General features: G+C 64.8%; 1 protein-coding gene across 3 annotated transcripts; it reads right to left on the bottom strand.

The window, feature by feature from the left end:
- Window positions 1-277: 277 nt before the first annotated feature.
- On the bottom strand, window positions 278-20054 carry CLUH (clustered mitochondria homolog). 3 transcript variants are annotated; one of them, XM_029081987.1, is made up of 26 exons: window positions 19940-20054; window positions 9831-10021; window positions 9214-9385; window positions 8845-8988; window positions 8594-8721; window positions 8325-8479; window positions 8103-8228; window positions 7577-7724; window positions 7234-7326; window positions 6397-7091; window positions 5870-6087; window positions 5409-5513; window positions 5179-5279; window positions 4850-5002; window positions 4562-4624; window positions 4107-4351; window positions 3837-3921; window positions 3558-3711; window positions 3316-3455; window positions 2984-3064; window positions 2743-2868; window positions 2324-2445; window positions 2125-2218; window positions 1858-1992; window positions 1695-1768; window positions 278-1594 (listed from the first exon to the last, which is right to left on the bottom strand). In XM_029081987.1, the coding sequence occupies exons 1-26, from the start codon at window positions 20037-20039 to the stop codon at window positions 1456-1458; spliced, it is 3987 nt and encodes a 1328-aa protein (XP_028937820.1). In that variant the 5' UTR covers window positions 20040-20054; the 3' UTR covers window positions 278-1455. The 3 variants fall into 3 exon arrangements, with proteins under 3 accessions (XP_028937820.1, XP_028937821.1, XP_028937823.2); XM_029081988.2 differs by lacking the exon at window positions 19940-20054 and adding an exon at window positions 17142-17292; XM_029081990.2 differs by lacking the exon at window positions 19940-20054 and adding an exon at window positions 12717-13475.
- Window positions 20055-23134: the final 3080 nt, after the last annotated feature.

Raw genomic sequence — 23134 nt, 5'->3', positions numbered from 1 at the left:
GGGAACAGCCCACCCACAGGCCAACCCCGGGGGGTGGGGAAGGGGTAGAGGGTGGGACACTAGGGACAGGCCACTACGGAACGGATGCAGGCAGAGGAACAGTGCCAACACCCCCCCTTCTCCTATCAGCAGGGCCAGCTGGCAGGTGCAAGACCAACCAGGCCGAGGCCCCATGGCCAAGAAGAGGTCGGTGAGACCCGGGACAGGCCGGGCCCCAGGCGCGGGACCAGTTCATCCCGTCCTCTGCCCCCGCCACAGCTGGACACTGGGGCCGGCAGGCTTTAAAAACTCCCTTTATTCCAGTGTGCCGCAGACGTGATGGCTAAAAACAAGGCAGGCCGCCCATGCCCTGCTCACACGGGTACACGCACTGACGCGCACTCACTCACACGCACTCGTGGCTTTAAAGCAAGGTTGCGGGAGTGGTCGCGGCCCACCCACCCCCTGTGAAGACACACGAGCACCCCCTCGCCCAGGGTCAGCAGCTGGAGGGGCTCCTCTCCCCCTTCCCCAAGGCAAAGGTGAGGGGGTAAGGGGCTCAGGGGCACATGTCCCATCCCCCGCCCGCCCACCCAGGAGTGGGGGGAAGGTATTAAGTCAAGACGTAAGCATTCCAAGGGGGAAACGCAAAACTAACAGTGATTTCAGATGTTCTTTAAAGTGGTTTTTTTTTTTCCTTGAATGTGGTTTCTCCAGACTCGCGCTTCAGTCCTAGGTCCCTTGGGGCAGACGGCCCCCTCCCCCACCGGGCATGAGTTGGCGCGCTCGCTCGGGCCGAGCTGGAGGAAGCATCCCGCCCGGAGGTCAGCGGGGACTGTGCGTGTTTGTGGACGGTAGGGAGCGGTGGGCCCGGCCCCGGCGGCAGGGGAGACCCAGTGGACGGACGGATGGACTCGGGGACGGATGGGCCCGGGGCTTCTCCTCACCCCCTAAGAACAGGGGCAGGACAGTGGGATCCATTGAGGCCCGGCCCTCCCCTCTCACCGAGAGGTGCAGAGGCTCCTCTCCCACGGTCCCAAGAGCCGCGCATCCCCGCACCCACCTCCGGGCTCTGGGCCGGCAGGAGTCGGGGTGCACGTCGGGGCCCAGACCGAGGGGTGGCGGGGGAGCCGGTGAAAGCAGCGCGTCCTCAACGTGAAACTTTGAAATGACCTGAGTAATGCACTCGGCTCACCCGGTCCATTGGGGGCGGCGGGGGGTGGTCTATGTACAGATTCCAGGCGGGAGCACGGGCACACACTCGGCGCGCGGGGCCGGGGAGGGGGTGCACTGGGCCCGCCCCTCCCTCCCGCGTCTCAACTTCACGGGTCCGACAGGTCTCCACGCGGGGGCATTCGTCGCGCCGGCATCGTCGGGGGAGAGGCGGGGCGGAGGGGCAGGGGTGGCGGCGGCTTTTTGGTTCCCCCGAGGTAGGGGACGGATGGGATGAGGGTCTCTCCCCACCCCGGGGCCGCTTCATGCTGAGGTGGGGGCGGAGGGCTCCTGGCCGGGCGCCGAGGGGAGCGGGAGAGGGAACGGCTCGCCGGGCTTGTCGGGGTCCTGGAGCTGCTGTCGCCGCACCACCTCGGCCTTCAGGTTCTCCAGGTCTTTCGGGCTGGGGAGGGGGAGGCGGGGAGGAGTCGGGGGGTGGGCGCCGAGGCCGGGGTCCCGCCCCCGCCCCCGGCCGAGGCCCACCCTGCCTCCGGGCCCCTCACCTGAGCGGAATGAAGAGGATCCCGTTGATGATGTTGAGCTGCTCCAGGACGCTGGCCATACTGGGGGCTGTGAACTGGACGGCGGCGGGAGCCGGCCCCATCAGACAACCCGGCGCCCCCCGAGTCCCCGCCCGGCCCCCTACGGCCCGCCCCCCTGCCTCACCTTGAGGGGCACGATGTTGGCGTTGGAGCCGTTCTTGTAGATGTCGTTCATGGTGCGCTGCAGAGCCACCGCCTGCTGCGTCAGACACCTCAGGTACTCCGAGCTCTCCTTGGTCTTCTCGTGCTGCTCCCCCAGCTGCGGGCCAGACGCCCCCCCACCGACCGGTCAGGTTTCCCCGGCCCGGGATGAGAGGGGGCCGGGACCCTCCCCCCTCCCAGGGTTAGCGTCCGAGCTGGAGCCCCGGGGGTGGGGTTGTAGATGGCTCACGTGGTTCTTGTAGATGGTGTACCCCTCCTTCTCGTGCTGCAGGGCTGACCGGAACTCCGCTTTGCTCTCGTACACTCGGGCAACCAAGTGGTGGCTGTGGAAGAGGCCGGGTGAAAACCTTTCAGCATCGTCCCGTCCCCCCTACCGGCACCGCGAATGGGGCGCGCTCAGTCGGGATCCGCCCGGGGCCCGTGCTGACCTGAGCGCTGCCTTGAGGGACCTGGCCCCGTGGTACTTGGTGTTGATGGCCAGGGCGTTCTCCAGGAAGCGCAGCGCCAGCTCGTACTCCATCACCCCGTGCAGCACCAGCCCGATGTTGTTCTGGGGAGCAGGAATGCACACGTCGGGGGGTTCACCGGGGGTGGTGGACTCAGACTAGTGCGGCACGTATCCCCGCTCCCAGGACCCTCTCGCTGCTTCTTGCGGGTGTCTGGGTGAATGCCTCGGTGAATACCGGCTGCGCTCCTCGCGGTTTGCCTCGGGGATGGTAGGGGAAGCCCCGGCCCCTGGCATCTCTCCTCCGTCCCATGCCAACTCGCCCTGGCCTGGCAGGAGGGTTAAGGTTCCCGTGGGACCGCGGGCCCAGAGCGGGGAGAGGAGGAGGTGGTCGGGACTCACGTCCAGGAGGGCCATCTCGGGGTGGTCTTCCCCACACACCAGCAGCAGGAGGTAGCGGGCGCGATACAGCAGGTTCAGGGCCGTGGACAGCTGGCTGCTCGCAAAGCAGTACAGCGCCAGGTGCATCTGCATGGGCGGCGGGGTGGGGCCGGGACGTGCACAGGTGAGCGCCGGGCGACACTCACGCCTCCAGCCGCAACACCCCGCCAACCCCTCCTGTGCCCGCCCCGCCGTCACTCACATACTCCTGGATGGTGTTCGGGTGCTCGATGCCCAATACACGCTCGCTCATGAGCACGGCTTTCTGCTGGTTACTCAAGGCCTGGACGGGGCGCGGGGAGGAAGAAGGGAACGGAGCAGGTGGGCTTGCCGCTCTGGCCACCACTCACGCTCCAAACCTGGCTTCACGTCGACGGGTCCCGGCAGGGACCGCAACCTTGTTGGGGGGGGGATGCCCTCCCCGCCCTCTCTCCCTCCTCCTCCTCTTCCGTGGCCTAGAGCCAACTCAGCCCCACGAGGGCAGAGAGCAGGGGCCGGTGAGGAAGGACACGCAGGCACACGAGTAGCCCGCACCTCCGAGTAGTCACCCATGATGTAGTTGAGGCGGGCCAGCAGGCGCAGGCAGCCGCAGATCTCCACGTGCATGGCGCCGTACACGTTGTTGAACAGGTTCAGGGCCTCGCTGATGAGCTCGCAGCCCTCCTTCAGGAACCCTGCCGGGGCGGGGAACGGGACGTCGGGCACGGGGGAGACGCCACCGTGCCGCCCCGGCCCCGGGACCTCCCTCCGGTCCCCAGGTCGGCCGGCCGCCGTACCTTGCTGCACTTTGGCCTGGCCGCTCTGGAAGAAGTGGAAGGCGTCCGAGGCCTTGGGGTTGACGTGCTTGACCACGGGGAAGATGTTGAGGATGTCCTCCTCCGTGAAGGCCGGTTTGTGCCGACTGTCAAAGCTGTACTCCTTCAGCAAGATCTGCGGGGGCGGGGCCCGATGAGCGGCCACCTCACACCCGCCCCGCCCCGCCCCCAGCCTCGGCACGGATCAGGCCGGGGGGACCGTGGGGATGGCAGGGGCCGCGAGAGAGCGGGGGCCCTCACCTGGATTCCAGTCTTCAGGGAGATCTCGCGAAGGAGGGTGATCTTCTGCAGGCCGTACCCTTCCACCGCCTGGTCGACACTCTCGCTGGGAAAAACCAGACACCTTCAGCCCCCGCACAGACCCTTGCCGGAACCCTTCCCAGAGCCAGCCCCGTGGCCACATCTCCGTTAGGCAGGGGGATCTTGGACTTTCCAGTTCGGCCTTCCCACCCACCCCTCCCCAATTGGTGGCTGTTGGGGGGGGGGGTGGTCAGCGGTCATCTCCCTCACCATTCCAGGGCAAAGTCAAAGTAGTCCCGGGCCTCTTGGCCAATGTTTTTCCAGAGCTCCTGGGGCGTCACGGTGGCCCAGGCCGTGCTGTCGGCCCCGCCGGGGGTCCGCGACTTCCTCTTCCTGCTTTTCTTCTTGGAGACCAGCTCGTCGGCTGGAAGGTGGGCGACGGGGTTGGGAAAGGAGCTGAGGAAGCAGTTGAGGAAGTGGCTGATGGCCGCAGACAGGCCCGACAACTCCACGCCCTGAGGTGGGGGGAGGGAGGGAGGGGACAACAAGGCGGCACCGTGGGTTCCTCCTGAAGACGCAGAGAAGCGCCCCGGCCCCTCGGGGACAGCTTCCCTGGCCCTCCCGGGCACAGCTTACCCGGCGGGGCCCCCCCAACTCAGCCGGGGCCCAGAGACCGGGCCAGAGGGAGGAGGGAGCCAGACACGGGTACTGAGGCTGGGCCGTACCTGCAGGTAAGTCTTGAAGATGTGCTTAGCTGAGCGCGTGATGAGTTCGCTGATGCCGATTTTCTAAGGAAGGAGAGGAGGCCGCGCCCACCCCTATCAGCGATGGCACGGTTCCTGCTCCGCCAGCCACCGTCCCCAGGGATCGAGCGCAGCGGTCGACGCCGGGGCAAGGAGACCCTCACTCCCTGGGGCCCCGGCCCCAGTCGGGGGGGCGTGGACCCAACCGGCCCAGATTGCCGTGGGAGGCCGTTGGGACGGGGGCCGCGAAGAGGAGACCGAGGTCCTCACATAAACATGGTCCAACTGGGGGCGGGCTGGGCTCTTCATCACGCAGTCCACCACCTTCCCCAAGTAGCGCATGTTGATGCCACGTTGGTGCATAACCTGTGCCAGGGTGGCCCCGTCCATGGGCAAAACCACATGTTCCACGCAGTCCTTCACCTGGGGGTGGGGGGCAACCCGGACTCAGTGTGGGCACAGGCCCCCCAGTCTCCTTGACCCCCCATCAGGCCGGGGACAGAGCAGGAAGGCCACCGTGTCCCGCAGCAGCCGCTTCTGGTCCGTCCACCTGCCCCCCCGCCCCCCGCCAGGGTCCAGTTGCCGCTCCGTCCCCTCACCAAGCCGGGGATCTGGCAGGACAGCAGGAAGGCCGCCGCATCCTTCAGCAGCTGCTTCTGGTCCTGTACTTCTTCCCGGCTGGAGTCAGGGAAGCGGACCCCTGTTTGCGGGGAGAAGGGTTGGGGGGAAAATGTACCCGGTCCCTCCGCTGACCCGGGGAAGGAAGGACAGACCCCGGGGCCCCCACCGCCAACTCGTGCCAGTACCCGGGCCCTCTCCCAGCCTGCACCTGGCGAGAAGATGTCCGGGTTGAAGCGGATGTCGAAGGAGGTGCTGCTCACCGAGCCCACGGCCTTGCAGGCGTTCTGGATCACCTCTCGGCTCTTGGGATCCACTGTGTGGGCAACGCGCATGTAGTGAAACACTCTAGGACGGTGGGCAAGAGCCCTGGGCCCGCTGCCTGGCAGGCATTCTGTTCCGCCGCCCACCTCTTAGGGGTCCACCAGAGGGTAACCACTCACTCCTCTGGGAACAGAGCGGTCTACGCTACGGCAACCCCACCGCGAGTCGAGGGCGTCAGTTCCCTCAAACCCTGGCTGGTGGCGTTCCCCACTCGAGCCACCGAGCGAGTCGCTCGCCCAGGGAGGAAGACGGCAGGGTCGCAAGAGGAACCTGGAGCCCAGGTAGCGGGCCCGCGCCCTCACGGCCTCCCAGGCCCACCCAACTGGAGTCCCTCCACCCCTGACCCACCTGTGCCCTCGGAGGCGACGGACTCGGCCAGCTCCTTGACCTGGGCCAGGCCGCTCCCGCCCTCGTCGGCCTGCCCGGACCCGGACCGCTCGCCGGCCTTGGGCTCGGCCCCCGAGGTCAAGGAGGGGGTGCCGTTCTCCAGTGGGGGGACGCTCTCCGCCTTGCCCGTCTTCTGCTGCATCAGCTGCAGGGCCGCCAGCTTCATGAACAGGAGGTACCTGGGGACCGGGGAGACGCCGGCCGGCTCGGTCCAGCTGGGCAGCGTGTGTGCGTGCGTACACACCAACACACGTTCTGCAGCCAAGTCAACCCTCCTGAAGGTTCTCCACCGCGACTGGGGCCCCACGTGGCCCAGGTCCGCGGGACTCACAGGGAGAACCGGCCAGCTGACCTCCACTTCCCCCGGTGCTCGGCCAAGCCCCGGTGCCTCGGGGCCAGAGCGGCGGGGAGAAGGAAAAGCAACTTCGGGTCAGCCAACCCCCGCCCGCCTCCCGCCCTCACCCACCGCCGCCGGTCCCTTCCCCAACCTGTGCTCCACGAAAGCGTCGACCAGCTCCTGGCGGAGGCAGCAGAGCTTGTGGCGGTGGGGCCGCGGGAAGCCGAGGCGACGGCACTCCTCGGGCAGGTCCTCGCCGGCCCCGGGCAGGAAGTTGAGGTCGGGCGGGAAGGTGCGCAGCAGGTCCAGGATGTAGTGGCGCCCGTCGTTCCCCACGATGCCCTTGCACTCGACCGAGGAGCACAGCTCCACTTCCTGGTCGTGCTCGTTGAGCACGCGGTGTCGCTGCACCTTCAGCGGCCGCCCCGTCTTCTCCAGCAGCTCCAGGTAGCGCGGGTGCGACACCACCGTCTTGCCGAAGTCGACCGAGCCGTAGACGACGCTCTGCTCCTGCTCCCGCTCCAGGATGCCCGGGATGATGGACTGGGCCGTGACGCGGTAGCCGCGGTAGTCCACCACCACGGTGCCCAGCGTGTACAGGCCCTCCACGTCCACGGCGTTGTAGGTGCGCACGCCGTTCAGGTCGTGGCTGGGGGCGGCGTAGGCGGCCGCGTCGCCCCCGAAGTCCTTGTAGTGGTCGCGCACGTCGAAGCCCAGGCTGAAGAAGATGTTGTTCCAGATGAACATCTGCATCTTGGTCTCCTCGCTGGGGTTGATGGCCATCACGTTCCCGTCGATCACCGCCATGGCCCCCCGGGTGGCCGCCGCCGTGAAGTCACTGTGTACCTGGAGGGGGCGGGGGCTCGGCTCAGGGAGGGAGGCCCCCGGGGGGGACGCTGCTGGTCAGTCTGCGGGCTGAGGTGCCGAGAGGCGGTGTGGGGGCATCCGGCGCCAGCCGCCCACCTCCATCCCCCCAGCTCCCCCGTACCTTGAAGATGGCTCGTTCCCTCAGCAGCCGCTCGGGCAGGTTCTTCCGGGGCAGCTCTCGTGTTGTCTGCAGCTCCTCGTTCCAATCCCGCGTCTGGTGGGGAGGGGAGGGGAGGTGGGAGGGTGAGGGTCAGGGGGCCATCGCTCTGCAGGGTGGGGCCTGCACCCCACCTTGGCCTCGCCGGGTTTTCGGAGGGGCGACGCCACGACTCTGCCAGGGCTCCACGCCGGGGAAATGGGGAGGGCAGACACTGCTCCACCCAAACCCCCACAGCCACTCCCTTGGGAACGCCTAGGTGCCGACCCCACGGGGCAGGGGGCGAGGAGGGTGGGCAGGCGGGCACCTGTCCAGGGATGTGCTCCTCGTAGCCCAGCCGCGAGGTGTAGGCGTCTTCGGCCCGCACGCAGTCCATGGCGTGCTCGGCCTGGGGCGCCGTCCAGCTGTACACCTGGAATGGGGTGGCGATCCTCTCGAAGGGGTGGCGCTGGACCCTGCAGTCAGAGTTGGGCGGGGCAGGGGGCACAGACATCAGCCCCAGGGCACGAAGACCCTCCTCGCCCCCTTGGCCCTTCACCGAGCCCGGGGCTCCCAGCATCCCCCAGCCCAGCTGGGAGATGGCCAGTTTCCAACTCCAGGCTCTACTCGTGAGGCTCATTTTCTCCAGCTGGTCGGGGGTCCCAGCTCCCACCGCCTCCCCACGGAGAGAACTGAAGGAGTCTCAATGCTAAGTCCTGGCCCCTCCCCAGGGCCCGGACGCTGGGTGCGCCCGCCCACTCGGGGGCCAAACCCTTCAGCGGGGGCTGCTGCAAGATCATGGCCTTGGGCGCCTCGCACCCAGGGGCAGGCGTGGGGGAGGCCCCCCGCCGTACCTTTTCTTCTGCAAGGCAGCAAAGTTTTTTTTGAAGGCCGGGCTGATCTGGTTGAGGAGCTCCACCAAGGAGTGGCTGAGGAAACGGGGGCTGGCAGGCTTGGGGTTGAAACTGTACGCCGTGGACCTGCGGGGGGGGGACGTGGCGCGTTCACCTCCCCGGCCCACCCCGCCCGCCCCCGTGGCGTGAGCCCAGAGTCCGTCCGAGGAGCCCCTCACTCACTGGTTTAGGTAGAAGCCGCGGGTGGAGGCGGTGATGCTGACATGGCGGTCCTCGGCCGTGACCACGTACAGGTAGACCAGGTCTCCGTGCATCTTGCGGTTGCCGGGGGGTGGGTTCCAGCCGCTCATGGTGAGCACCTTGAGGCACTGCAGGGGCTGGGGGGCGGGGGGCACGGGCATCAGGGGCGGCCGGACGAGGCGCTCGCCCTCCCCACTAAATCCCCGCCCACCGGGGGTTGGTGCCGGACCCGGTCCCCGGGGCCGCCCCACCTTCCAGTCGCGGTTCTGCGGCTGCAGGGCGCACAGCGGCCGCTCCTTGCTCCCGGGCAGGATGTGCTCGGGGGGCGTGCAGTCGATCTGCTCCAGCTCCCCGGCCTTCTTCTTCCGCTTGCCGCTGTCTGCGGGGGCAGAGGCCGCCCTCAGCGCCCCGCCGCCGCCCACCCGGGGCCACAGCGGGCAGGGGAAGCCCTCCCTCCCCGACTCCCAGAGGGTCCCGCCGCCGCCGCTCCCCCGGCCCGTACCGCCAAGGTCGCCGTCGGTGAAGACGCTCAGAAAGGACAGCGAGTTGCAGTCCAGGCCGTTGAAGGCGTCGGAGGGATCCAGGCTCTTCAACAGGTCCCGGATGTGGCGCACGTGGATCCGGGCCTCGCGGACCGTGTAGGGCTCTGGGGGAGGGGGAGAGCCGGAAGAGGGCTGACGGGTGGGGCGCGGGGAGGCCGGGGACACGGCGAAGAGGGAGCGATCCCAGAATCTCCCTCGCCGCCCAGAGACCCGCGAGGCCCCGGGGCGACCGGGGTCCCGTGCCCTTCTGCCACCCCTGCGGCGGCGCGTCAGGCCGCCCACCCTCTGACCCGGCTCCCGACAGGGTGGGACGAGGGGGAGGGGCTTGCCTTCCACCACTCGGAGCGAGGCCCCCTCCTGCAGCCCCTCGATGGTCTTGAGCTCAGCGAAGTTGTCTAGGATGTTGCCGTCCAGCTGCAGGGAGAAGCAGGTGCGATGGCATGTGTCTTCGCGGTCCATGAGCACCTGGTGGATCTCCTGCACCATCTCCTGCGGAGAGACCTGCAGCCGACAGGGCCAACAATCAGGGTCCGGCCTGGGGGCCCCCTCTGCCCGCTCCCATCTGGTCCCGGAGCCTCTGACCCCAAGGTCCCTCCTCCTCGGGGACGGAAGGAGGATGAGCAGGAGCAGCTTGCCCTTGTCTATGAGTTGAGGGGCCGGGTTGGCCTGGGGCAGGGGGTCTAGCTAGACCTCGCCCCGGGGCCGCCGTCACCCTCGGGGGTTAGGCCCGGTCCCCCCCACGAGAAGCCACTCTGCAGGCCCGGGCAGGTTGGGTTGATTCAGCCGGGGCCAGGCCTCCCGCCGAGGGCCTCTCCTCAGCGGTGGTGCGGCGGCTTGGGCTCGGCCCAGGGACGCCCCCTCGGCCCGCGACTGCCGCCCGACTCCACCCTGGCTCTCCTCTCCGCCACAGGCCAGCCGCCCTCCTCCTCCCGTTGCCCCTCCGCACCTGTAGAGAAAAAGGCTCGGTCCCCGGCGCGAAGATCTTGACGGTGAAGCCCGTGTCCTGGATGACGATGACCTCCTGCTCGTCGCCCGGCTCCCCGTCCTCCTCCTCCTCGACGTGCCCGTTCTCCCGCGGCTCCTCCTCTTTCCCGTTCTCGCCGCCCCCATTCACCAGCGCCATGACCGGCAGGAGCTCTGCCCGGCGGCCAGGGGAGGGGAGAGGGGAGGTTAGGGGGCCGTTGAGGCCCAGGGCCCGAGATTGTGCGAGCACCCCCACCCCACGGGATGTTCCGTGAGCCTGCCCTGCCCTGGCAAAGGGGAGAGTCCGTTGGAGGCAGAAGACCGGCCCCCCGACCTCCAATCCTCTGAAGGCCCCCCACCAAGGAAGCAAGCTCTACGGATGGGAAGGCCCCAGGGCGGCCACTGTCCTGACGCGCTGCGGAGTGGCACGGTCCGTTGGAAAGGGTGTGGGACTGGCTGCCAGGAGACCTGGGTCTGAGCACCAGGTCCACCACTGGACTGCCGGGTGGCTGTGAGCAAATCATTTAGCCTCTCTGGGCCTCAGTTTCCTCCTCTGTAAAATGCAGGACAGGGAACCGTGAGGCCCTAACCGTCCCCACCCAATACCACATGGCTCCTCTGGGTCCTTCGGGCCAGTGTCACCCAGGGCCGGAAGGGCCCCGTTCAGGCTCTGGGCAAGGATGGATGGATAGATACTGCTCTCCCCCTACCCCCCCATCACCCACCCACAAGGGTTCTCAGAGAGGTCCCCGCCGGCCCCCGGGGGCTCTGCCAGGCCCTCGGAGACACTGAGGTAGAGCAGAGAGGCAGTGCAAAGGAGGCGCGTCCTGGCTCGGGAAGAGCGAACAGCCACGTGCCAGTGTGCCGCGGCTCAGCCCCACCTCCGTGTGGCCACCCCATTGCCCGTCTCTCTGTCCGAGCCCGGGGGGAGCTGGGTCACCCTCGGCATCCTTGGGGTGGGAGGGGAGGGCGGTCCTTCACCCCCTGCTGACCCCCCAGCCAGGCCACCAGAGACCCAGAGTGGCGGACCCACCCACCCTCTCGAATGCCCCCGCCCCCACGACCCGGGGTGTCACCCGAGACCGCCCGGCCTCGGCACAGACACCGACCTTGCCACCTCGGGGCTTCCGTGTCTCCTCCCACAAACCCGACTCTCGCAACAGGCCAGGCCCTGCCTTTCTCCAAGTCAAACAGGCCGCCAACCCGGCCCGGGCTGCCAGTGCGCGCACACGGGCGTTGGAGCCGGCTCCCTAATCTCCCTGAGAGATCACACTCCCCCTGCAGCCAAACGGCACAAGGCACTGGAGATCCAGTCCTCGGGAGTCCCGACGGGATCCAGGGCTCGGGCCCCCAACCACGCAGGGGGCTGGGGGGGGCAGGGCGGGGCGGTAATCCGACCGGCTCGGGTGGGGATTGCACCGGAGGGGCTGGTGTCTGGTTCCCTCCCTCCCTTCCTGCCTTGGCCCCGGCAGCAACACGGCAAGGCTCGAGGCTGCAGACGCACACCCCCCACCCCCCACCCCCTACAAAACCTGCCCGTCTGGCTCAGAGCGCGAGAGAGAGGGGGCCTGACCCCCACGCTGGGGAGCTGGAGCGGAGGAAGGGAAAAGCCCCTCCCCTGCAGCCTCTGGCTTGGCCGTGCCAGTGCCGCAGCGGGAGGGATTTCAGTTGGACCTCAATGAATTCCCATCGGCCCTTAAGGCCGAGAAGGCCGTAGGGTGGACGATACCAAACGAGACTGGGAAATGAGTTTCCGAGACACCTCCGCTCAGGAGAGCCCTCTTCCGCCTTCCCCTCCGGGCCTCAACAGGCTGGGGGCAGGGAAGCCAGATGATCTCTGTGCTTCGGGAGTCTTATCTGGGAAGGATTTAAAGCCCTGGAGTCGCTGAGCTGAGACGGGGCCAAGGGGACAGGAGAAGACAGAAGGAATCCCCACTTTCCGGGGAAAGAGTACTGCCAAGGAGCCCAGGGAGACGAGGCCCTGGATTCAGAGAGACGCTCCGAGGCCAAAGCCTGGCAGGGTCTGGGCGGTCCCAGAGTAGGAGGGGAGTGGGGCACCTTGCCCTGTTAATTTGCCTCAGCGACTCCCACCGGCCCCTCTGAGAAACTCTTCGCTCAGAAGTAGGAGCAGCTATCACTGGAAAGCACACTTCCCAACTAGCCTCGGGACCCTCAGGATCACCCCGGGGTAGCTGGGCCTAGCTGCCCCTTCCCCTCGACACGCTGCCCCCCCCCCCGCAACCCCCGAATCTTCCTTCCCCTAAACGAGCAGACCTTTTTGTAGCTCCCACGAGGAGGGGAAGACTATCACCTGCAGGATCCGACAAGAATTCTACCCTCTGGTTTTCCCTGGAGCCACCCTGGGACCCTCCAGAGGCTGGGTAGTGGGAGCGCGGGGGCACCAAAGGGACCCCCCTGAGCTCTCAAGTCCCAGTCCTCGGTGCCAGCCTGGGCCAGCTAGTTGTTGCCCGGAGGTCTGCGGGGGTTCTTGGAGCTGCCCTCTGTGAGGTCTCAGCTGCCAGCTGCTCGCCCACTTTTAAACAAAGATGGAGCCGGGCCAGGCCCCGAGAACCCCAACGGCTCAGAGGAAGAGACTGCAGGTGGCCAGCTGCAGGGCCAGGGCCAGCACTGAGGGGGACCCAAGTCTGTATACGGGGGTGGGCTTCACCAATTTCTCAGGGACCTGGGTCAGGGTGGGAGGCGGGTGAGAAGGGGGGTAACCTGCAGCGAGCTCACAGCTTGTCCCCAGCCGGCCTCAGGTCCCGGCTTCTGCAAGGCCAGACTGGGCCACTTCGCTCCGCGCCCCTCCCCAACCGTCTTCTCCTCCACGAGCCGGGCAGGCTGGTCCCCCCCACCAGTCCTAACCCACCTCCACTGGGGAGCTGCTTTCTCTTCCTCCTCCTCCTCCTCTGCTTGGTAGGGGCGGGGCCGGGGCCCCCAGGGCACCTGGATGGCCCGGAGCAAGATCGAGTCTCCGGGGAAGGACCGGCCCCACCAGCCGGGCCACCAGTCCTCCGGGTGTTGGTCACCGGGGCTCTGGGGCTCACCTCTGCAGGGGGCGGCGGAGGGGCCGGGCCCCCTACCTCGGCCTCGGCGCCCGGGCGGGGAGACCCCCGATCCCCGGATGGCCGGCCCTCCCCGCCTGGCTCGGCCCCGGACTCGCTGGCTTCGGATTTCACACCACTCCGCCCGTCTCCCCCCGGCAGCTGGGGCTGGCCAGGCTTCCCTGTCCCCACCCCCAGCCCAAGGTCAGCCAGAAGGACGGCGGAAGGACGAGGAGCCGACTCTGCGGGGGGCGGCCCAGGGCCCCGGCTCCCGCCGCACGCCCCCCGTGCCATGGTTCTCGGATCCCCGCCGGCCACCACCGCTCCGCTGGGGATCAGGTCCGGGAAGGGGCCATCGCTGGGCCCGGTGCGGGGGGCGGCCGCCGGAGGCTTGGGCAGGAGAGGGGCCTCCTCATTCTCCTCCTCGTCCTCCGCGCCCGGGCCGTGAGGCCGGACTCGGAAAAGGGTCTCGGTCAGCTGCCGGCAGCAGCAGCAGGCGGCCAACACGCCGGTCCAGGCCATCGAAGGCAGGCGGCGGGGAGGAGATCGGGTCCAGAAGGTTGGCTCGCCCCGACTCACGTCCCCCCTCTGCGACCCGCTCCGAGGGCCCGGGAGAGCCTGGTTCGAACCGTCCGCGCGATTGGCCGGTCAGGCCCCCGGCCCCTCCCTCCGAAAGTACCCCCGCGCAGGGGCAGGGGAGCACGGGGGCGGGACGAGGAGACGACAGATCCGAGCCAGGTGGGCTTGGCTGGCAGCCCCCCAGCTCAGGCCTCCGGACCCTACCGACGGCAGGCCTCCGCCCGCCTCTTGCCGTTCTCCCCCCCAAACCCGTGTCCTTCAGAGCCCGGCCACTCCCGTCCCGACCCAGGCCGCTCAATCAGCCAAGGCGGCGACCACAGGTCACCGCCGAGAAATGTGACACCTCTTCCTGAGGGACAGAGAAAGTTCCTGCAGCTGAACTTCTCCCAGAGGGCTGGGGCCGGCGGGAAGGACGCCCGGGCCCAGGGAGGAGGCGAGCCCAGCGGTCCGGAGGTCTCTGGGGGTTGGGACGGTGGGAGTCTCTCAGGACTGCCCGGAATGAGCAAACAGCCTGTTGCTATGGCACAGGCGGGCAAACGGGCACGCGGATGCCCATACTAAACAGCCAGGCACAAAGCAGCCCCCGGAGCCTGGGGCCCGGGGGGGTGAACCCGGAGGACAGAATGCATGAAAACTCACCTCCACACCCCTGACCACCCCGGCACAGAAACGACCACACAGCACCACCCCAGCCCAGAGTCCCACCAAATGCCCTACTCACGCGGGCGCTCAGATCAGCCCTCCGCCCCCCTTCCCCACGGCCTACTGGACAGAGCTCAGGCCCGGGAGTCACGAGGCCCCGGGTCTAATCCAGGCACCGTCTCTGGCCTGCTGGGTGACCTTGGGCACTTCACTTCCCTTGGTCTCAGTTTCCTCATCTGTCAAAAGGGGATTCAATCCCCATTCTCCTCCCCCTTAGACCGTGAACCCCACCTGGGATGTGGACTGCGTCCGGTGTTTGGCACACGGTGAACACTTAAATACAGCAAGTACTTTTGCAAAGGGTCCGGGCGCCCCAACCACAGGGAGGCCGGACCCCAACTCTACCCTCCCCTGGGCAGCAGAGGCAGGCAGTTCCACCCCCGCAACCTCGGTGCCCACGCCTCACTCTGAACTCAAGGGGCCCAACACCCAGACTTTTCTTCCCCATCCCCAACACCCTTGTCTATTTTGGGGGGTGGGAGTTTGACCCCCTAACTGCCTCCCGCCCCACCCAACACCAGCTAGCTATGGAGGTGGGGCCCCGAAACTCCCAAATCCAAATCAAGATCTCGCTCAGCCTATCAGGCCACGCTCCTGATATAATACGGGTCTGGGAGTCAGAAGAACCTGGGTTCTAATCCTTGTTCCGTTACTTGTCTGCTGTGCGACCTTGGGCAAGTCACTTCACTTCTCTGTGCCTCAGTTACCCCCTGTCAAATCGGAATTGACCTCCCTCATGTAGGACAGGGACTAATGACCGACTTCATGACCTTGGATCTACCCAGAGCTTAGTACAGTGCCTTGCTTATAATAAGTACTTAAATACCATTAAAGAAAAAAATCCACCTGGCTCCACCGTGATAGTTGGCAGAGAGGGACAGAGATTAGGCCTCAATCTTCCCTTCTCTTTAATGCTCTCATCTCTTAATCTCTGCTCCTCCTCCCGCCCCCGCCCTCTCCAGGGCTTGCTGGGCCACCCTGTCCCGCCTCGCCCCACCCCCGCACTGGAGTCCCCAAGCCCAGGGACCCCATGCCGGCTGGCCACGCCAGAGAGGAGGAAGAGGGATGCTGACGGGCATCAGCTCCCCGGCCCGGCTGGCGGAAGCAGGAGCGGGGTATCGCTTGGGGGGGGGGGGGGGGCAGCACACACCATGACCACCACTTGGAGCGGGCAGGTTCCGGGTGTCACGACTTCTCTCCTGCTGCCCGATTTCTCTCAGGCCCAGGGATGCAAGGGCGAGCACCAGACCGGGCCTCAGTTTGAACCCCCCATTGGGGGTCAGCCCTAATGAGAGGGAGGGGCCTGGTCAGGCAGCACTTGGCAACCAGAGGACCAGAGACCCTGGGGTGGGCCCGGCGCTGGGGCCCTGATGCTGCCCTCCTTCCAGGCACTTGGGCCCTGCACCCCACCAACACACTCCCTGGTCTCATCCTTCTCCCCTAAAAAGCCCAGGGGGCCGCCCCTCCCCCCCCCAGACTGACCCACCCACCCCCTAAGCCGGCTGTCTCCCTCAGGGACACCCCCAGGGCCCCATCAAGGGCAGCGTCCTGACCCTGAGCTGAGCAAACACGCACAGCCGCTTTCTTGACTAACGTTTTTGTTTTTTTGTTTTTTACCCGCCCAAGGGAAATGAGAAAGTCCATATTGGGCGGGATAGAGTCCCGCTCCTGGATCTTGGCTGTTCCTGGATCCTGCCCTGTGGCCGCCAGGAGACCAGGCCCCCAGAACTCTCCACGGCGGAAGGGTCACCGATCTCCACTCGACCTTTTTCCGCACGGATCTTAGCTTGACTCTTCCACCAGGCCCCTGAACGGTTAAACCTCTTGGGCAGGACAGAGAAAAAGAATCCACAGCCTGCTTTCCCCCATTTAACCTCCCAGATTAAAGTGTACATGTGCTGGTGCTTCGGTGGCAGGGAGGCCAAAAAGTTAATTATTCCTTATCCCCACCCCTTCACAGCTCCGAGGAGCGGAGCTGGATCTCAAGTGCATAATCCTGGACTATAAAATCCTGGAGGGCAGCGAGCATAGAGGACCGGCCTCCAGCCCTCCCCTTTGCCCCCGACCCAGAACGACCTTCCCCGGCTGGCCAAGCCTAACCAGGGCACCTTAGCCTGAGGGCCGGGCAATGGCCCCACTGGGCAGTTAACCCGGACTTGCCCGATTTCCAGCAGGTTCAACCCCAGAGAGGAAGATTCCCTTCCCCCGCCGACTCAGCCCTCCCAGCCTCAGTGGGCCCGGCCCCGCTGACCCTCGACCTTGCCTGCCAAGATGGATTTCACCTCCTCGCCTCTCCACCCCACACAGAGGCTAAGATGCTTTAGGGGGTCCCAGCTCTGCCCATGGTCTCAATCATATTTACTGAGCGCTTACTGTGCGCTGGGCACTAAGCTCTTGGGAGAATACAACACAACTATGTATGAGACACGTTCCCTGCCCACCACGAGTTTACAGTTCAGAGCTTACAGGTCCAGGGAGAAGCAGCACGGGCCCTCTACCTCCTCCCCCGTGGCGCTGAGACACCGGACATATAGGGTGGCTGAAAGGACCTAAGCCAGCACTATCCCCTAAAGTCAGAGAGGTTGGGTGGGGGGGACGGGGGAAGACACGAACACCAGTGCTCCCTCCCGCCTTGACCATAACGGACAGGTTCACTGGGGTAAGATGAGGCCCCCCTAGACTCCGGCCACTTGTTCGCAGAAACGCGGGGACCGTCGGTCTCATCCGACCCGAAAGACTCGGACCCCGTGCCCCACCTCAAGGGTTACGGGCAACGGACGCGGCGCGGGCATCAGCTCGGCCCTCCACCTCCGGCTCCCCGTCCACCGGACCGCCCCACCCCGCTGCCCGGGGCCGGCGGGCCTAGCGGGGCCCGGTCGGCCCCCGGCTCGGTCCCTGTGGGGAACGGGCGAGTTAACGTCCGGCTGATCCGACTGCCTGGCCTCGGGAGGGGGTCGGCGCACGCGTACCCTTTTCCGCAAAGTTGCCTTAGCACCATCCGGGCGACCCCGGAGCGGAGAACGGGAGACTCTAAAACGGCGGCCTACTAAGAGCGCCTCTCCTCATCGCTCCCCGCACCCGGCAGGCCCCCACGAGGACCAGGCCCAGGAAATGGCGGGCCGCCAGCCTCCCCGTCCTCAGGACTCCCTCCTGGGGCAGAGCCCGCAGCCGGGGCCCAAGGACAAAATGGGAAAGGGAAAAGAGAGACAGCTCTCCCATAATGCACCGGATGGATTGTGCAACTCTGCCAGGGAGGGAAGGCAGAGCTCCTCCTCCTCCTCCTCCTCCTCCTCCCCCCAGCGCTGTGCTGGACCCAGACAAGACCAGGGGTACTAGGAAAGCAAGACGGGTTGTGGGGGAGGGAGGGAAAGGGAGGCCCAGAAAAAAAGGGAAAGTATCCGGTCCGGCCCCACCTGGCTCTGCACACCCCTCCCAAACCACCCCCCCACCCAACTCCCAAGGGAGAGTCCAGGATGAACTTCGCCTTTCAAAAAACAACCAACAACTTTGGCACCAACTCGCTTTTCGCAATTTAACTGGTTAATGATCAAATCCAGGCACAAACACCTTGTGGAAACGGGTAGAGTGGTCTGCGTGGGGGTGAGGGGGAGTGGGGGAGCACCAGATCGAGGGTCCCGCCCACACTCAGAGACCACACGCTCACAGAGATGCGGATGCACGTGTGCGGTCAGGACTGAGGCAAGGGCCTGCTCCGGCTACTCTCTCCCCAGCCGGCCAGGCGGCAACTCGGACCGTGGTGGAGAAAGCCGGGGGGGCCTTTCCTTTCACCCCGAACCCAACACCCCCAGGCTTCCAGGAGAACCAGGCGAGGGTCGGGTGGCGGGGGGGAGACTACCGCCCGGGAATTCAGAGTCCTACGGTATGGGGCGGGCCCAAGAGGCGCCGAGAGGGCTGCTGCCCCAGTGGTGGCAGATGAGGGATACTCAGGTGAGCTTGGGGCGGCCCGTCTTCCCCCACGGCCTGGACACCCAAGAGGGGATGAACCTGACGGCCACCTTGAGCCTGGGTGGGCGCAGCTAGGGCTCGGCAGGTGGGCTGCGGGGGGTGAGGGCCCAGACCCACCCCAGCCCGCTGGGTTCCACGCCTGCCACCACGGAGGCGGGCACAACGCACATCTAGAGGCCAGGTCTGAACGATGCACGTGAAAGCAGGCCGCAGGGGATCCTGACGGTAAGCTCGCTTTCGGCAGGGAATGTGTCTACCAACCCTGCTAGATTGTACTCTCCCAAGTGCTCAATACAGTGCTCAACAAATATGATCGATTGCACACACGCACTGACCACCTGCTTCTAGAAAAGGGACCCCCCCCCCCCCGCCCAAGGGACAAGCTTAGAGAGTCCAGCTCTCTAGGGGCAGAGAGTGATCGATCGCTGGGGGTCTTAGATCAAACCTTAGGGCCCATCGAGGGGAGAAGACGGGGGAGGCCTTTGGAGAGGCGCAGGGTGCGTTCCTCCCGGCAGCTGAAGATGTTAAAGAAACGGAAAAAGGGGTGGGAGATCCCTCTGCCTCTGGGGCTTTGACCCTTGACCGGAGTCACTGACGGGGGGGGGGGGGGGGTTCACCCCCGACTCCTCTTCTCCGAAGGGCACGGGATGCATACCCCACAGGGCCCCTTGCGTGTACACATCCGTGCACATGGCAGAGCCGGGTCTGACCTGTCCACGGAGAGGCCCCCCCTCGCGAGGGGGAGCCGGGCCGGGGCCCCCAGCACCCCCAGGCAGGCGGCCCACCTTCGCCCCTTGCAGCGGGAGGGCCCGACACACCGCCCCCCCCCCCCCCCCACGAGCACACGCGTGTACACACGTGGTGCAGCAGCCGGGGCCCAGCACCCGGTCCCCCACCAGTGTCCGCGGTCCGTCGCGGCCGCGCGGGCAGGCGGTTTCTGTGCGGGTCGGGGGTCGCGGGGTCAGGGGTCACGGGGGGGGGGGCTGACTTTAAACGGCAAAGCGGGAGGGGGCGGGACCCTGGAGAAGGGGAGAGTGGGGGAGGGTGGGGGGGGGGACCCTGCCGCGGTTGGCTGGGGAGGGGGGACCCCGGGAGGGTGTCAGGGGGGAGGGCTGGGCGGGGGGCTCCTGGCCGGGGCTGGGGCGGCCTCCGGGGGGAGGGTCCGACCGTGGCGGGCGGTGAAGGTGACCTTCAGGGAGGGGGCGGGGCGAGGCGGCCTGACAGCCCAGCGCCCCCCCCATTCCTCCCCGTCTCTCCAGCCTCCCAGCCCCTCCCCCCAAAGCCCCCCACCATCCCCCTCACCTTGGGGGCGGGGGCGCTCGTTAGAGCGCCAGCCCGTGGGAGCCCCGGGACCTCCCCCACCCCTCTCCGCACAGCCCCCCAACCCTCCCGCGCCCCCTCCCCAACCGGGGTGTCCCAGTACGGTTCAGCGCCAAGAGCCCGGGCTGGGGAGGCAGAGGTCACGGGTTCGAATCCCGGCCACCTGTCAGCCGGGTGACACGGGCCCAGGCCCTTGACTGCTCGGGGCGGGGGGGGGGGGGGGAGGGGGGCTGGGATCAGTGAGCTCCGTTCCAGGCGCTCAGCACAGTGCTCTGCACCTAAACGCTCAATCGATGCAACTGAGTTGAATGAATGAAAAGGGGGGGGGGATGAAAAGGACCAGCCCCATATGGGGGGGGGGGGGAAATGACCCGGGGACCCCCGTACCTCCCTCCCCAGCGCTTAGGGCAGTGCGGGCTAGTAAGGGCTTCCCAAATCGCAACGTGATGATGAGGGTGAGCGGCCCCCAGGACCGGCTTACCGGGCGGGCCGAGGCGGCCCTTGCCCCCGCCCTGCGGGCCGGGCTCCCGGGGGGTGTCGGCGGGGGCGGCCGGCGGCAGCTCGTCCGTCTTGATGACCATGTCCGGGGGGGGTCCCGGATTCCGGGGGGAGGGGAGGGGGGCGCCTAGAAACCGACAGCCCTGGCGCCGCGGCGGCTCCTGCGGGAAGGACAGAGTCACCCGCACACGTGGTCGGCGCCGTCACCTTTGACCCCGCCGCACGGCCCCGCCCCCCTCCCTCTAGGCCCCGCCCCCCCTACGGCGGCCCCGTCGGGACAATCTACCCCCGCCAGACGCCGCCCCTTGCGCAAACGCCTTAAAGGGGCCCTCATTCATTCCAGAAAAAATAAACGTTGGTGTGTGTTAAGCGCTTACTCTGTGCCGAGCACTGTTCTAAGCGCTGGGGGAGCCACAGGGGAATCAGGCTGTCCCACGTGGGGCTCACAGTCTTCATCCCCATTTTACAGATGAGGGGAACTGAGGCACCGAGCAATAATAATAATAATAATGTTGGTATTTGTTAAGCGCTTATTATGTGCAGAGCACTGTTCTAGGCGCTGGGGGAGATGCAGGGGCATCATACTATGTGCAGAGCACTGGACTCGGCGCTTGGGATGGACAATTGGGCCACAGAGAGAGACCATAATAATAATAATACTCATGTTGGTATTTGTTAAGGGCTTACTAGGTGCAGAGCACTGTTCTAATTGCAGGGGGAGATAAAGGGTAATCAAGTTTTCCCACGTGAGACTCCCAGTCTTAATCCCCATTTTACAGATGAAGTCACTGAGGCACAGAGAAGTGAAGTGAGTTGCCCACAGTCACACAGCTGACAAGAGGCACAGCTGGGATTCGAACCCATGACCTCTGACTCCCCAGCCCGTGCTCTTTCCACTGAGCCATGCTGCTTCTCCAATCATGCTGTGATTAATGATATGTATATATCTATAATTCTATTTATTTATATTGATGCTATTGATGCCTGTTTGTTTTGTTTGGTCATCTGTCTTCCCCCTTTTAGACTGCAAGCTAGTTGTTGGGTAGGAAGCGTCTCTATTTGTTGCTGAATTGTCTTTTCAAGGGCTTAGTACAGTTCTCTGCACACAATAAGCGCTCACTAAGTACGATTGAATGAAGTGAATGAATGATCGTGAAAAAACAGGATGGAAAGAACATCGATTCTTTTGAAATGTGGTGTCGGAGAAGGCTTTTGTGGATACCATGGACTGCCCTAAAAACAAACAAATGGATTTGGAAGCAAATTAAATCAAAGTGGTCATTGGAAGGCCATACGGCTTTACTTAGATTAGCATATTTTGGACACATAATCAGCAGGACTGATTTTCTGGAGAAGACACTAATGCTAGGAAAAGTCCAGGGAAAACATGGAAGAAGCAGACCAGCAGCTAGATGGTTAGAGACCATAACAACGATAACGGAAGAACCATTAGAAAGGTTGTGGATTTTGGCAGAGGACAGGATGTGCTGGAGAAAGTATATCCATGGAGTCACTATGAATCGGATATGACTCAATGGCACTTAATAATAACACTCAATCAACTGCCTACACTGAGAGTACTTACTGTGTGTGGAGCACTAAAACCGCATATACGGGAGAGTATATCATTCAGTCAGTCGTACTTATTGAGTGCTTACTGTGTGCGGAGCACTGTACTAAGCGCTCGGGAAAGTAGAAGAAAGAAGCAGCATGGTGAAGTGGTGAGAGCACAGGCCTGGGAGTCAGAAGGACATCATAATAATGAAGATGGTGTTTGTTGAGTACTTACTGTGTACCAAGCACTGTTCTAAGTGTTGGGGTAGATACAGGATAATCAGGTTGTCCCACTTGGGGCTCACAGTCTCAATCCCCATTTTACAGATGAGGTAACTGAGGCACAGAGTCCTGAAGTGACTCGCTCAAAGTCACACAGCTGACAAGTGGTGAAGCTGGGATTAGAACCCATGTCCTCCGACTCCCCAGCCCGTGCTCTTTCCACTAAGCCACGCATGCCGCTCCTGGGTTCTAATCCTGTCTCTGCCACTTATCGGCTGCGTGTCAGTGGGCAAGACACTTTGCTTCTCTGGACCTCAGTTACCACGTGTCTGCTGTGTGACAGTGGGCAAGTCACTTCACTTCTCTGGGCCTCAGTTACCTCATCTGTAAAGGGGGAATTGAGTCTGCGAGCCCCACGTGGGACAGGGACTGTGTCCCACCCGATTTGCTTGCATCCACTCCAGTGCTCAGTACAGTGCCCAACACATAGTAAGCGCTTAACAAATACCATTTTCTACAGCAGGACCCTGCTAAATCACAGAGGGGCTGGTGCAGTGGTCAGGGTGAGTCCTTGAGCTGGGAGGAAATTATCTATCCAAAGAGCAGGTGTCAGCTGCCAATTAGCCCTCCCCTGCAGAGTGAAAGTGACAGAGAAGGCTGCCTTTCCTGTTAGCATGTGCGGTGGAAGGGCAAAATGGGAAGACCTCAGTTTCTCCATCTGCGGGGTGGGGATGAGAGATGGCAGAGCTGGGAGGAAAGGTGCTAAGTAAGTAAGTATAAAACTGGATTATCTCAGCAGGGTGTTGGAGCGACTCAATTAATTAGCGTGCGTGTTAAGCAGCTCTCAGCACCTGGATGAAAGGCATTAGCTAATTATTGTTATGATTGCACAGGACCACTCAGCTGAACATTTCTAAATTTTCTTCCTTTCCTCACCGGGACTGCAACTCTCTCTCTCAGCAGCTCTGGGAGGGTGGAGGAGAACCGTCATTATGGGGTGGGGATGAGGGTGGAAGGCAGAGAGGGAGGGGAGGAAGCCGAGACTCTGTCTGGGAAATGTCTCTTGCCCTGCGGGTCTGTGGGAACTGGAATCTGATTCCTGGCCCTGCTCTGACTCCGGAAAGTTGGGCTTCCCTGGAAGTCTTTCCTGAGCTGGCAGGGTAGACTGTTCCTACTTTGGGTGGCCTGGGAGTCGGGGCGCGGATCAAACGACCTCTAGGTCAGCGTGAGGCCTCTGGCCCGTTAGAACTTGGTCCTCTCAGTCCCTGCCTCCCTTAAAGGCCACCAGGATATGGACTCCCAGTTGCATGAGACAGAGAGGTGTGGGTGGTCCCTGCGGATTTCTCTAGGAGGTAGGCAGGGGAGGGAGGGAGAAGTGGAGCAGGGCGACCTAAGAAGAAAA

This window comes from Ornithorhynchus anatinus, chromosome 17, assembly GCF_004115215.2.
Source record: "Ornithorhynchus anatinus isolate Pmale09 chromosome 17, mOrnAna1.pri.v4, whole genome shotgun sequence".
NCBI classification, from domain to species: Eukaryota; Metazoa; Chordata; class Mammalia; order Monotremata; family Ornithorhynchidae; genus Ornithorhynchus; species Ornithorhynchus anatinus.
Note: the sequence above shows the minus strand (reverse complement) of the source record. Positions and strands in the feature narration are given on the sequence as shown.